Genomic DNA, 12,561 nt, shown 5'->3' with positions numbered 1-12,561 from the left:
TACAGTCCCTTTCTACTTTTGCCATTGTGTCCAGAGTAAGCCCTGGCCTTCACCTAAAATGTAGGTCAACCTAGCTTTGTTGCTCAGGGCTGTGAAATACTTCATGCTCCATGCAACATAGTTAGATTTATGTAACTCCCACTGTAGATGCAGCTAGGTTGACAGAAGAATTCTTCCATTGACATAGCTACCGTCTCTTGAGGGGGTGGATTTACTACAGCAACAGAAAAATTCCTTTTGTTGCTGTATTATTGTCTACATTGCCACAGCATAGCAGCAGCGCTGCAGCTGTGCTGCTGTAGCACCTGTAGTGTAGACATCCCCTGGAAAGCTGCAGGTCCACCAATCATGCTGACGATGTGGATAATCTGTTCTGCAGAGTTGGGCTAGCAGTTGAGACAATTTGAAGTTGATGACTCTGTCTCTGTGATAGTCTTCAGCTAAGTGTCAAGCACCTTCCCTGGGCAGGATAGCTGACTGGAATACATAACTTTGCCATGGGCAAGGTTAGATACGAGTTCAGCACATAATACAAAATTGAAATTGAGTGCACAGAATAACCCAGACATAACAACTCTCTTTCACACAAGGCAAAAAACATTTTCTTGGCTTACCACAGAGCCACATTATAGAAATAAAATTTAAAAAAAAAAATCACCATTGCTATCACTTGGATTCAAGTGGGAATTTCTGCTTTCTTCCTTGTTGCTTCATTGTTTACAGATCATCTGTGAGCTATGAGGCTGAAGCTGGAGAAGATACTTATAGGCCACTTTATGAGTCTTGGTATTACAATAGTGCCTGGAGGCTCAACCAGGTTGGTTGTGCTAGGCGCTGAACAGTAAAAGACTGCTCCATTCTAAAGAGCTTACAGTCTTAAAAGTAAGATTCAACAGGGTGGCGAGGCAAATAGTGGAGGTTGTGGAGGGAGGAGCCATATTTACATATTGCCATATTTACAAGCATGGGTGAAAAATTAACAGAAAAATTAGCAGGTGCTTAGCACCCAGCAGCAGCCAAGCCTGCCTCTTCCCGCCCACCAGCTGCCCCCCTGCCAATCAACTCCTCCCAGGGTGGGGGTGGAGGCTTGGGGGAAGAGGTGGAGTTAGGGGCAGGGCCTGGGCTGAGCTGGGGTTTAGCACCCCTGTGGAAAATTAGAAACCGGCGCCTGTGTTTACAGGATCCAACGGCTGTGCTGCACAAGAAGTAGAGAATATTGGCCAAGATTTCACCCTCTATATCTAATTAAAACTACATGGTGAACTTTATGGAAGCAGACTGTAATTTCCTAAATTGGAATTTGGCTAAGCACTGGGATTGACTTGCAAAAACTGCATCTGAATTTTTAATGAGCATGAGAACTGCTATTTTGTCTCATTTAGAAGGCAGCACCTCCCATAACACAATGGTCCCTTGTATTGTGCTCTAGGGCACTGTTTTGATACTAATTTAGAGGGATGGATGCCATGTAATTTTAACATTCCTCCTTCATAAGCTTTTATCAGACTTGTATAGGTAGGGCAGAAGTGAGAATGGAGAAACAAACTGGTGCTCTTTTATCTGCTTACTGACATCAGACTTCTAAAAACTTATGCTAAAGGAGAGTTTTGCAATCATTTCAATTTATTTATAATTTTTTTAATCACATTTGAAAGCCTTTTCTCTAACCCTGTGACCAAAAGTTTCCAGTAGTCATTGGTGTCTGTGGGGTTAATTTTCTTTTTCTGTTAAATTTTGATATGCATATTACCCTTTACCTTTATTCAGCAAATTTTGATTTTGGGTGGGAACAGAATTTAGAGGGGTAAACAAAAGGTCATTGTTAAGCAGTTTTTAACAAAGAATATAGTTTAGTTCTTGATTATGTGGAGTAATTTTGCTGAGAAACTTGTAGTGATTGTGTATGTAACTCATTACAGACAGATAGATATAAAAAAATTGCTAATTAACTGTTCTGTCATTTTTCAGGGCAGTGTGACTGCAATGACAGTATTTTTTCCTTTGGATACAGCTAGACTTAGACTTCAGGGTAAGTATGTAAACACCAGTGTTTTTGTGGCTCCTGTCTTTGTTTCCATTTCCTTTTAGCCTTGGCACTTCTGGGAGTAGTTGCATGGGGATTGTGATGGGGTGCACTCACCTCTTGTGAGTGCCTCCTGTCACCTGGGTATGATCCTGCACTCTTTTTCTGCTCCTGGTGCTCTGTCAGCTGTTGCAGGGCACATCTTCAGTGGCTCAGCCCTCAGTTCACATCACAGTCTAAAATGGGATGAACACCTTCTGGGGTATCAAGGGCATATCACAGTGCTCTTGTTAGTGTCTTTAGCCCTGCCTCTTTGCTGTGTTCTCATCCCCCTTCTGGGCTGGCTTTAAGTTCATCCCTGCCCTGTTGTAGAGCACTGCCCCCAGGGCTTTTGCCCTCAAAACTTTGACTTTGTGTTCTTGCTGCCCCAGCTGTCCAGTCAGATCATCTCTTAGGTTCAGTCCCCTTCTGGAGTAACAGAGTTCCACTAATGATTGGCTCTGTCCAGGGTCTTCAGCCCTATCTCATAAGAACAGCTATGCCAAAGGTCCATCTAGCCCAGTATCCTGTCTTCTGATAGTCACCAATGCTATGTGCCCCATAGGGAATGAACAGAACAGGTAGTTATCAAGTGATCCATTCCCAGCTTCTCTGAGCCCTTCTCAGGGCTTAGGCCATTTCCCCAGGGACCCAGGCCTGTCCACTACTCCAGGTCCCAAGCCAGGGACCCTATAAACAGCAGCCTTGTACTGCTTCCATTAATAGTTGCTGCTGCTGTATTCCCTGGTCTGCTTCGCACTGAGTCCCATCACCTTCGCCCAGTACCTTAGGGTTACAGTCTTTGGGTTCTCTCAGTCTTATCCCTGCTTGAGCAGGGTCTTTCCCAGGCCTCCTTCCTCGAGAGTCACTTTGTTTTCCAGTCCTTCCTCACCCTTCTGGTCCCAGCTAGCAACTGACCTGCTCAGGCCCTGCAGCCTTTCTAGGCAGCCCAGGGGGACCCACTTTCACTGCTCCTTTCCTGAGGCAGGGTGTGTTAGGACTGTGAGACCTCCAGCAGGGGGCCTCAAGGCCTGGCACACCCCCATCATAGGAATCTCCTCTGTGTAAACAAGGATCTTTCCTTTTGTTCCTTCCTCATCACCAGCAACATTCTTCTAGCTGAGGCTGATTCTCCCTTTAGGAACAGCACTGACTGACTCTTTAATTAGCTGAAAAGTCATTGCTGTGTGACTTACGGCTCAGATTTGAATGTCTAAAGTCTGGTCTACATTACAGACCTATATTGGAATAATTTTGTTGCTCAGGGGTGTGAAAAATCCACACCCCTGAGTGACCTAGTTATATCGACCTAACTCTCCATGTAGCCAGCACTGCTTCTCCCACCGATGTAACTACCGCCTCTCAGGGAAGTGGATTAACTACACCAATGGGAGAACAGTCTCTCCCATCAGCTTAGAGCATCTTCATTAAAGTGCTATAGCAGCTGCGCTGATGCAGCATTTTAAGTGTAGACTTGTCCTAAGTACCTCTCTCTAGGAATATTCTCAGATTTAGAAGAGGTGATCAAAATTGAGAGTTAGAGTGAAACTGCTCAGGATTCCATTAGATTCGTGCGGCTGGTCTTGCCAGCCCATGGGAACAACACTATGTGCAGGAGTAAAACCAGCACATTCTTGCCTAATTTAGGCATTGTGCTACAGGGGAATTTAAAAGCACAGAGAGCGAAATTGGGAGTACAAATATCTCATGTTTCCCAAAATTAAACTTCAAGCTTCTGAACAGCCCTGGGTAGTCAAGCTGGGTATTTCCTACTTATAAACTACAGAACCAGAAGGCATCTGATATTGTGGCTAAAGCTTTATTAAGAACTGGGATGAGATCATTTGACAAATCTTCAGGTATGTATGCTTGAATTAGCCCCATAATACTGTACAGCAATCCTCAGCTCTTAGAAAACGAGGCTTTTTCCCAATGCATGGTCACCTGTAAACTAGCTGTAAGAGGCAGGTTTATTAGGGTCTGGGGGTCAGGGAATGTTTATGACAATGAAACAGGGAAGTGAGCCCCATCTCTGATTCATGGTCCAATTATCAGATCAAGAATTAACAAAAGTTAAGGGGCAGCTGCCCAGGGGGCACATCTCAGGGCTTCTCTCCACTTACCGGGGGATCGACATGCAGTGATCAATCCATGAGGGTCGATTTAGCGAGTCTAGTGAAGACCCGCTAAATCGACTGCTGATTGCTCTCCCGTTGACTCCGGTACTCCACCGGAACAAGAAGCCTAAGGTAAGTTGACAGGAGCGTTTCTCCCATCGACCCAGTGCGGTGTAGACACCGCAAAAGGTCGACCTAAACTATGTCGACTAGAGCTGTGTTATTCACGTAACTGGAGTTACGTAACTTAGGTCGACTGAGCCCTGTAGTGTAGACCTGCCCTTAGTGTTGTTGGGGAGTGAACAAATATGGAGGCAGGAAACCTTAAATATCAAGTGGAAAGAGAGGGATGCTTTCAGGGGTGGCTAAGGAGCTGGGAGAAACGGAGTCATTTAAGGAGAAGGCGAAATTGGCAGTTTTAGAGGAATAGAGGAATAAGGAGTTGATGATGAGTACTTTCAACTTTCAAAGTGCTAAAAATTAGATCTGTCTTTTGTCTTCCAGTTGATGAGAAACGCAAGTCCAAGACAACACACACAGTGCTACTGGAGATTATCAAAGAAGAAGGCCTGTAAGTACAGATGTTCACAATTATCTTGGTAAAAGTAAACCTTCAGAAGTGCTATGCATGTGCATCCAGTGAGCCTCCATATATCTGGATATATTAGTTTCCATATATTAGTCTCTTCATTTGTCTGGATTCTCTGGGGCATCAGTTTCTAATCATACAGGTGCAGTGTCCTTTTGGATAACCTAGCCACCTTGAATAATAGGCTGTTTTGGGATATGCTTTCCAGTCAAAGGTTCATTCTTTCTTCTCCCCCACCACCTGGAGAACCCCACAAATGGCTGTTTGGACCCAGGATGGAGAATTAGGATCCTGTGTAGCAGAAGTTAACCTTCATGACCTTGCACAGAGCTATGCTGTAGGAGTTGCATCCCTGACCACAGAACCTTGTTGAAAAGTACTGACAAGTAGGTGTGTATGTAACCCTTCCCTTGGAGTGCTTACTCCAAGAATTCCTGGTATTTTACACTAGAGTAGAGTTGTCAATCCTAGCCAGGTTCCAGTTTGCCTAATAACATTTTGCCTTTTTCAGACTTTACCCATGCAGTTACAATTGGTGAAACTAGGAGTTTGTAAAACTCCCACTGACATAGGTAATCTACCTCCCCAAGAGGCAGTAGTTAGGTTGACTGAAGAATTCTGTCGACCTAGCACTGTCTACACCGCTTATGGGTGTGGATTTTTCACATCCCTGGCAGACTTATTTTTCCAGTGTAGACCAGGCCTAGGTTAAACACTTTCCCTACCGCCTAGAAATAGAAGAGGAGTGAAAGAGGAATATACTGACATGGATGGCATGATTTTTGTGACCTGAGAATCATGCAGGATCAACAATAAAATGTGTGTAAGGCTCTGGGAAAGCAAATGCCAAAAAGTAAGAGTGAGCATGGGGAGGAAAAAACACTTGTAAACCAGTTGATACCATCTTTGGCTCACAGTTCTGTATTTCCATTATCTACTCTGAGGAATTTATAGAACGTGTAAACCACTACAGAAATCAAGGAGTCCACAATAAGAGAGAGATTCGAGGATATAATAGTTGGATTTGAAAGACTGTAAAAATGAGACTTCGTACACTTACAGCAAAATTGAAAATCCAAGTTCTTCGAATGCTTGCACATGTCCATTTCACTTCAAGTGTGTGTGTGTGTGCCAGTGCACCCAAAGCAGTAAATATTTTCCCCATATTGATATCTGTCAGGGTGGTGCATGTGCTTTCAGCAAGCTTTGCTGTTAGCCTAAGGTACAAAGGGCAGAGCTGCCTCAATCCTCCTCAGTTCCTTCTCACCATGGTAGTTGGAATGTGTGTGCTTATCACACCTTTCCCTTTCTCTTATGAGATAATGTTTTCTAAAAATTATAATTATATATAGTTTTAGTTAGTGTACTTGCTTTTGGCAAATTTTTGTTTGTTTTTGTTGGAGCTTTTCAAGCTCTGTCCTGGGGCATGCCTAAGTCCCCAGGGTTTAAGTGCTTTTCTGGCTGTAACAAGTCTATGCTAGTCAGAAATCTTCACTCTCATTGTTTAGGGTTTGAGGGGAGGACCTGTTAGGTATAGGTACCCTATCTGCAAGGGTTCGAGTCTAGTGAAGTGTGGTGAGGCGGTGTAGTTCCCTGCTGCCCTGGAGAGAGACGAGTTCCTCTGGACACCAGAGTGGGCGGGGCCACGGAACTCTGAGCCCGCTCCCCAGAGGGTCAGGCATTGCCCCGGAAGTATAAAGGCCTGACCTCAGGGCTCATCGAGAGAGCAGCTGCCGGGGAGGCCAGATGCCTCCGTCCTAGCTCGTGATTGGGAAACCCCATTGGCCTGCAGTAAACCCAAGGACTGGCCTGCGCTGCCCTGCACCAGCTACCTGGAGGAGTTGCCGAGCCTGCCCTGTGCCAGCTACCAGAAGGAGTTGCCGAGTCTACCCTTTGCCAGCTATTCCAAGGAACCCATGGTGCTGGATGCCCCTGAGTACACCACCCTGACCCAGGTACCTCAAGAAGGGGAGTCTAGAAGTAGCCCGGGGGCAGCCGACCCTGCTCTGGCTGCAGCAGTGCCAGAACCCATGTCAGTGTGTTGTGGACAGGATCTCCACTGACACATCAGCGGGTCCTGGGCTGGGATGCAGTGGAGTGGGAGGGCCTGCGTCCCCCCTGCCACCCACAAGTTGGGTGGCAGTCTCCCCGTCTCCCAGGCCCTTTGGAACCTAGGGTCTGCGCCTACTGTTGATATACTGTTATTGCTCAGCCCCTGCCTGAGGGCCTGAGCGCCTGATTCACCATTGCCCTGCCCTGCCCTAGGGCTTGGGCTTGCTATTGTATACTGTTATTGCTCGGCCCCTGCCTGAGGGCCTGAGTGCCTAACTCACCAGTGCCCCACCCTGACCTAGGGCCTGGGCTTACTGTGGCCGCAGAGGACAACTCCTGCAGCCGGACTAATTGCCCACAAGACCTATTCCCCAATTTAATGAGGCGGTGTGGGTCCCCACCGTCCCAGAGAGAGACGAGCCCCGGCCCACCTCTCTACAGGAAGTAAGATTTCAACACCTCTTCATGGAAACTGCTTTATGCCTCCACTTGGAACCCAGCCACTCAGTACACAGGGGTTCAGACTTAATCCACCCAGGATTGCACTACTAGACTTGGTAGTATCACCTCACCAGAGAAAAGATGCCATTCTCCTTCTCTGGTACTGCACAAATGGCAGAAAAAAATCAGGCAGTTCACAGTCTTCTAGCTAGAAAAGTCCTCTTCGTTCATGAGGGCTAGGACCGCAGCGATGTCACACAGGAAAAAGGTGGGCATTGAGGTTAGATCTCCAGGCCCAGCTAGGCAACTCCCTGGTATCACAGACTTGACTAGCAATGTAGAGGAGTTGTATCCGGCACTACCTTTGGTACCATGGAGACTGACTGAGTTGTTAGGATCTTCTGCAGCATTGCCTTAATTTTCAGTGAATGCTTTGGGGCATCTCTCCCTCTCGGTACAGATAACACCTGAGGGACCTCCTTTGCTTCTTGGTTCTATACTCACCGTTGCTGTAAGATATTGAGGTATGGCATTGCCCATTCATGCAATGCAGGCTTTGGTACCTGTTTCATCTTTGGCACCATGAGGGGCTACGCAGTTTTTGGTACCATTGTGGTGGAACTGGGAGGTGGTGAGGGCTAGCACCTACATAATGGAAATATTACAAGGGTTGATGTATGTTTCTGGCCCCCAATGTTTTCTGCCCCCATACTATCTTGTGAAGGCTGGAGTAGGATCTGGAAGAGGGTCTGGAATGGTTGTGTTGGTGCATGGGATCAGGTTTGCCACCAGGGAGCAGGTAGCAACAACTCTCCTCTCCTTTTCTTCTTTTACATTGGTTGGGGTTAGTGTGCAGGGACCACACAGGGCTGGCTGAGAGAGATGGTCACTCATGTGAGTCCCTAGTCCAGCCCAGTCTGACCGTCCAGCCATTGCTGATAGAGATACCCAGTCCAGGGAGGGCAGGTGTGTATGTGCCAGCCACTGAGGAACTGGCGTAAGAATTGCTGGGATGCCCCTTCTCATCCTGGAGCTGGCTACTTCCTCTCTCTGAGTCTTAGTAACTCCCCTTGCTTCCCCTCCTATCCCTCTCTGCTCCCCAATTCACAGCAAGCTTCTGCCTTCCAATTGATACTGATGGTAGCCAAAAGCTGTGCTGTTTAGCAAGGAAGACAAACAGCACCATCAGCAAGAAAGCTGCTAATGCTTCCCCTGTTACCATCTACTTCTTGCGCTTTCTGGTCCCAATGTCCTGCTGCACTGCTTGATACTGCACCATCTTGGCTTTCTGATTATACTTACTCCTCCCTGGAGTCGGAGGTGGGTTCATACACACTCATTACAGGAGGTCTTAGATTTCCCTTTCTGCTGGTTGAGGTCTTGGCACTGGCATTCTCACTGGACTAGGTCCAGGTACAGGATGCTTTGGGGTTGGTCTCTGATACCAAATCAGATCCAGTAATAGCTTTTTTGGAATCCTCAGGGTGTCCCTCGAGACACTAGGTCCTCATCTGCTGCACCTGCTACTACTAAGTCTCTGTCCAAGCACTCTATCTAGTGCCAATCCCAGTACTCGGTAAGTGGTGGAACTTAAATATCCAGTATCTGACCCATGTGGTAAGGAGGTTCAGCAGGCATCAGAACAGGTTGATACTGTGATGTCCTCACTGAACACTTCCTTACCTTCTCCTGATGAAGCCATTGTCTCTGACTTGTCCTCCCTGCTTCCTGACAATTAGTAGATGTATAAGGATGCTCCTTGGTTAACTCCCCAGGAAATGGACTGTTCCTTTAAATTCAAAACATGCTTTTAAATAGCAGAAAGCCATCCACCAAATGCACTTATCTCATGAATAGTCCCTGAGAAAATCATGACTTTTTTTTTAAATTCATGGTAGTGTAATGGTAAAATATAGAATTTTGTGGACTATGCATGGCTGCCAAGTCCCCTCCAAACTGCTGTGATTTTTCCAACAGCAGGGAGTTGGAAACAAGCATCCATGTGCACCAGTCTTGTGCTCTGTGCGGCTCCCAGCATATGGCAGCAGCATCATGTCAGAACAATAGTTTGTGGGAGGGACTCAGGAGCTGGTTTATGTTACATACAGTAGCCAGTGCCGCTACTACCCAGAACACACTACAAGCCACACCAATCACAAGACTGGCTTGCATGAATGCCCACTTCTACCTCTCTGTTGTTGGAAAAATAGTGATATTGGACTAATTTAGCATTTTCTGCACAGTTCATGAAATTGGAATTTTCACAGGACCCTGCTCATGAAATGGAGAAGATTCTCTATGTGGTCCCAGCAGAAGGGTACCCCTCCCTTGCAGGCTTCCATATACACCTCTAACTCGATATAACGTTGTCCTTGGGAGCCAAAAAATCTTACTGCATTATAGGTGAAACGGCATTATATCGAAATTGCTTTGATCCACTGGAGTGCACAGCCCCGCCCCCCTGGAGCACTGCTTTCCTGCGTTATATCCGAATTCGTGTTATATTGGGTCGCGGTATATCAATGTAGAGGTGTATTTTCTTCTGGATTATCTGCTTCACCTAACAGAAAAGAACTCTGTTGGTTCAGTGGCGTAGCCAGGTTCTAAGTGTAGGGGGAGCAAACATAAAAAAGGCGCCCCCCCGGCTCCTCCTCTGGCCACGCCCTCCTTGGCTCCTCCCATTTCCCCCCCAGATTAACCCCGGGGCCCGGCTCAGGACTCCTGTGGGCTTCCCGGGGGTGCGGATACCCCCGTCCCCCTATGGTCCCGGGAGAGTCTCTCCTGCCCAGCCCTCTCTGCAGGTGTCCCCTGCCGGGCTACGCCGCCCGGCCCCACCCGCGGGGTCCCATCCCCCCCGCCCCGGGCTCCAGGCTCCTGTGCCGCGCCAGGGCCCCCCGTCCAGACAGCGCGGCCTGCGCCCCTGCCCTGTGGGCCCGGCCCTGGGGAACCCCTCGCCCAGACCCCCCAGTGCAAGGCACCGGACCCCCACCGCTCACCTTCCGTCCTGTGCTGCCGCCTGTCCCCGGCCGATCCCGCTCCACGCCGTGGGTGGATCCCGGCTCCGGCTCGTGAGTCGCTGGCCGAGCCTCGCTCCATGGCGCTGCTGGGCCGGGCCGGGCTGGGCCCTGACCCTCTCGTCGCTGTCAGGGGTAAACACCAGCCTGGATCCACAAGCTCGCCCCGCTCCCAGTGCTCAGTGCGCTCCACGTGGGGCTTGCCAGCCAGGTGGCCTTAAAGGCTCAGGGGCCCTTTCACCTCCCCCTGCCTGCTGTGATGGGATGCGGGGGCCGCAGAATATTTCACTGGGCCGCGAGCCACTGCCGGGAGATGCTGCTGCTGCCGCATTAGCAAGGGGCGGGGAGCGCTTGGCTGCCGAGCCCTGAGCTGCCGCAGGAGGTGGCTGTGGCGATGTTGGGGCCGCGCTGAGTGTGGGGCGCCATGGCTGAGGAACTGGCCCCCTAGCTCCTCCGGCCGCGCCTGCCACCCCCCCCGCCATGGCTCCTCCAGCTGTGCTGCCCCCAGCACCGGCCCAGCAGGCGCCGCTTTTGGAAAATGTGCTGAGGGGAAGTGGCTGCTTCCCCTGTACCCCACTAGCTACGCTGCTGTGTTGGTTCCCTGAGAGTTCACTTGGTGGCTGTTTCCATATTCCATTCTCCTATAGAAGGAAGATCTGTTTTTTCTAACCTTACTACTGTTAGATTCTTGAAAGGGTTGGACAGGCTTTTCCCATCTGTAAGAGATCCCACACCATCATAGGATCTAAAATTGATTTTGTCAGCTTTAATGGGACCTTCCCCCTTTTAAGCCTATGACCAGTTGCTCTTTTTCTCATCTCTCAAGAGAGAGTGGTTCCGGAGCATGAGGCCGATGGCAACTGGGATAGATTACAGCATGGATTTACGAAAGGTAGATCGTGCCAAACCAACCTGATCTCCTTCTTTGAGAAAGTAACAGATTTTTTAGACAAGGGAAATGCGGTGGATCTAATATATCTGGATTTCAGTAAGGCGTTTGATACGGTACCGCATGAAGAATTACTGGTTAAATTGGAAAGGATGGGGATCGAAATGAAAATCCAGAGGTGGATAAGGAAGCTGGTTAAAGGGGAGACTGCAGAGGGTAGTATTGAAGGGGGAACTGTCCGGTTGGAGGGGGGTTACCAGTGGAGTTCCTCAGGGCTCGGTTTTGGGTCCGATTTTATTCAATCTATTTATTGCTGACCTGGGAACCAAGAGTAGGAGTGGGCTGATAAAGTTTGCGGATGACACCAAGTTGGGAGGTATTGCCAATTCGGAAGAGGATCGGAATATTCTCCAGGGAGATTTGGATGACCTTGTAAACTGGAGTATTAGTAACAGGATGAAATTCAATAGTGAGAAGTGTAAGGTTATGCATTTAGGGATGACTAACAAGAACTTTAGTTATAAGCTGGGGACGCACCAGTTGGAAGTAACGGAGGAGGAGAAGGACCTAGGAGTCCTGGTTGATCGTAGGATGACTATGAGTAGGCAATGTGATGTGGCCGTTAAAAAAGCTAATGCGGTCTTGGGCTGCATTAGGCGAGGTATTTCTAGTAGGGATAAGGAGGTGCTAGTCCCGTTATATAAGGCATTGGTGAGACCTCATTTGGAGTATTGTGTGCAGTTTTGGTCTCCCATGTTTAAGAAGGATGAATTCAAACTGGAACGGGTACAAAGAAGGGCCACTAGAATGATCCGAGGAATGGAAGGCCTGTCGTATGAAAGGAGACTTGAGGAGCTCGGTTTGTTTTCCTTAACCAAAAGAAGGATAAGAGGAGATATGATTGCACTCTTTAAATATATCAGAGGATAAATACCAGGAAGGAGAGGAATTATTTCAGCTCAGTGCTAATGTGGACACGAGGACAAGCGGATATAAATTGTCAGTCAGGAAATTCAGACTTGAAATTAGACGAAGGTTTCTAACCATCAGGGAGTGCAATACTGGAACAGCCTACCGAGGAAACAGTGGGGCGAAGGACCTCCATGACTTTAAGATTAAGCTAGATAAGTTTATGGAGGAGATGGTATGATAGGATAACGGGCTTAGTCAATAGGTCAGTTAAGTGCCACACTGGTAAATAGTACAATGGGTCAATGATATGATATAACCTTTTCCAGAGGGTATGGCTGGAGAGTCTTGCCCGCATGCTCGGGGTTCAGCTGACCGCCATATTTGGGGTCGGGAAGGAATTTTCCTCCAGGGAAGATTGGCAGTGGCCCTGGAGGTTTTTCGCCTTCCTCCGAAGCATGGGGCAGGGGTCGCTTGCTAAGGAGTGG

At 48.2% G+C, this 12,561-nt stretch overlaps 1 protein-coding gene across 8 annotated transcripts in view; it reads left to right on the top strand.

Moving 5' to 3' along the window:
* Positions 1–12,561, top strand: part of SLC25A17 (solute carrier family 25 member 17) — a 73,027-nt gene that overhangs the window by 23,414 nt on the left and 37,052 nt on the right. For 6 of the 8 annotated variants that reach the window (XR_005584953.1, XM_039489533.1, XM_039489499.1 and 3 more), the window contains exons 2-3: positions 1,969–2,029; positions 4,684–4,750. Coding sequence is in view for 7 of the 8 variants with exons in the window: in XM_039489533.1 (XP_039345467.1) it covers positions 1,969–2,029; positions 4,684–4,750 (128 nt within the window). In the remaining variant the exon portion in view is untranslated. Of the gene's footprint in view, positions 1–862; positions 883–1,209; positions 1,259–1,968; positions 2,030–4,683; positions 4,751–12,561 lie in introns of those variants that run through there. The other 2 variants (XM_039489543.1, XM_039489523.1) reach the window with 2 other exon arrangements.

Source organism: Mauremys reevesii, linkage group 1 (assembly GCF_016161935.1).
Source record: "Mauremys reevesii isolate NIE-2019 linkage group 1, ASM1616193v1, whole genome shotgun sequence".
Taxonomy (NCBI): Eukaryota; Metazoa; Chordata; order Testudines; family Geoemydidae; genus Mauremys; species Mauremys reevesii.
This window is presented reverse-complemented; position numbering and strand designations above follow the sequence as displayed.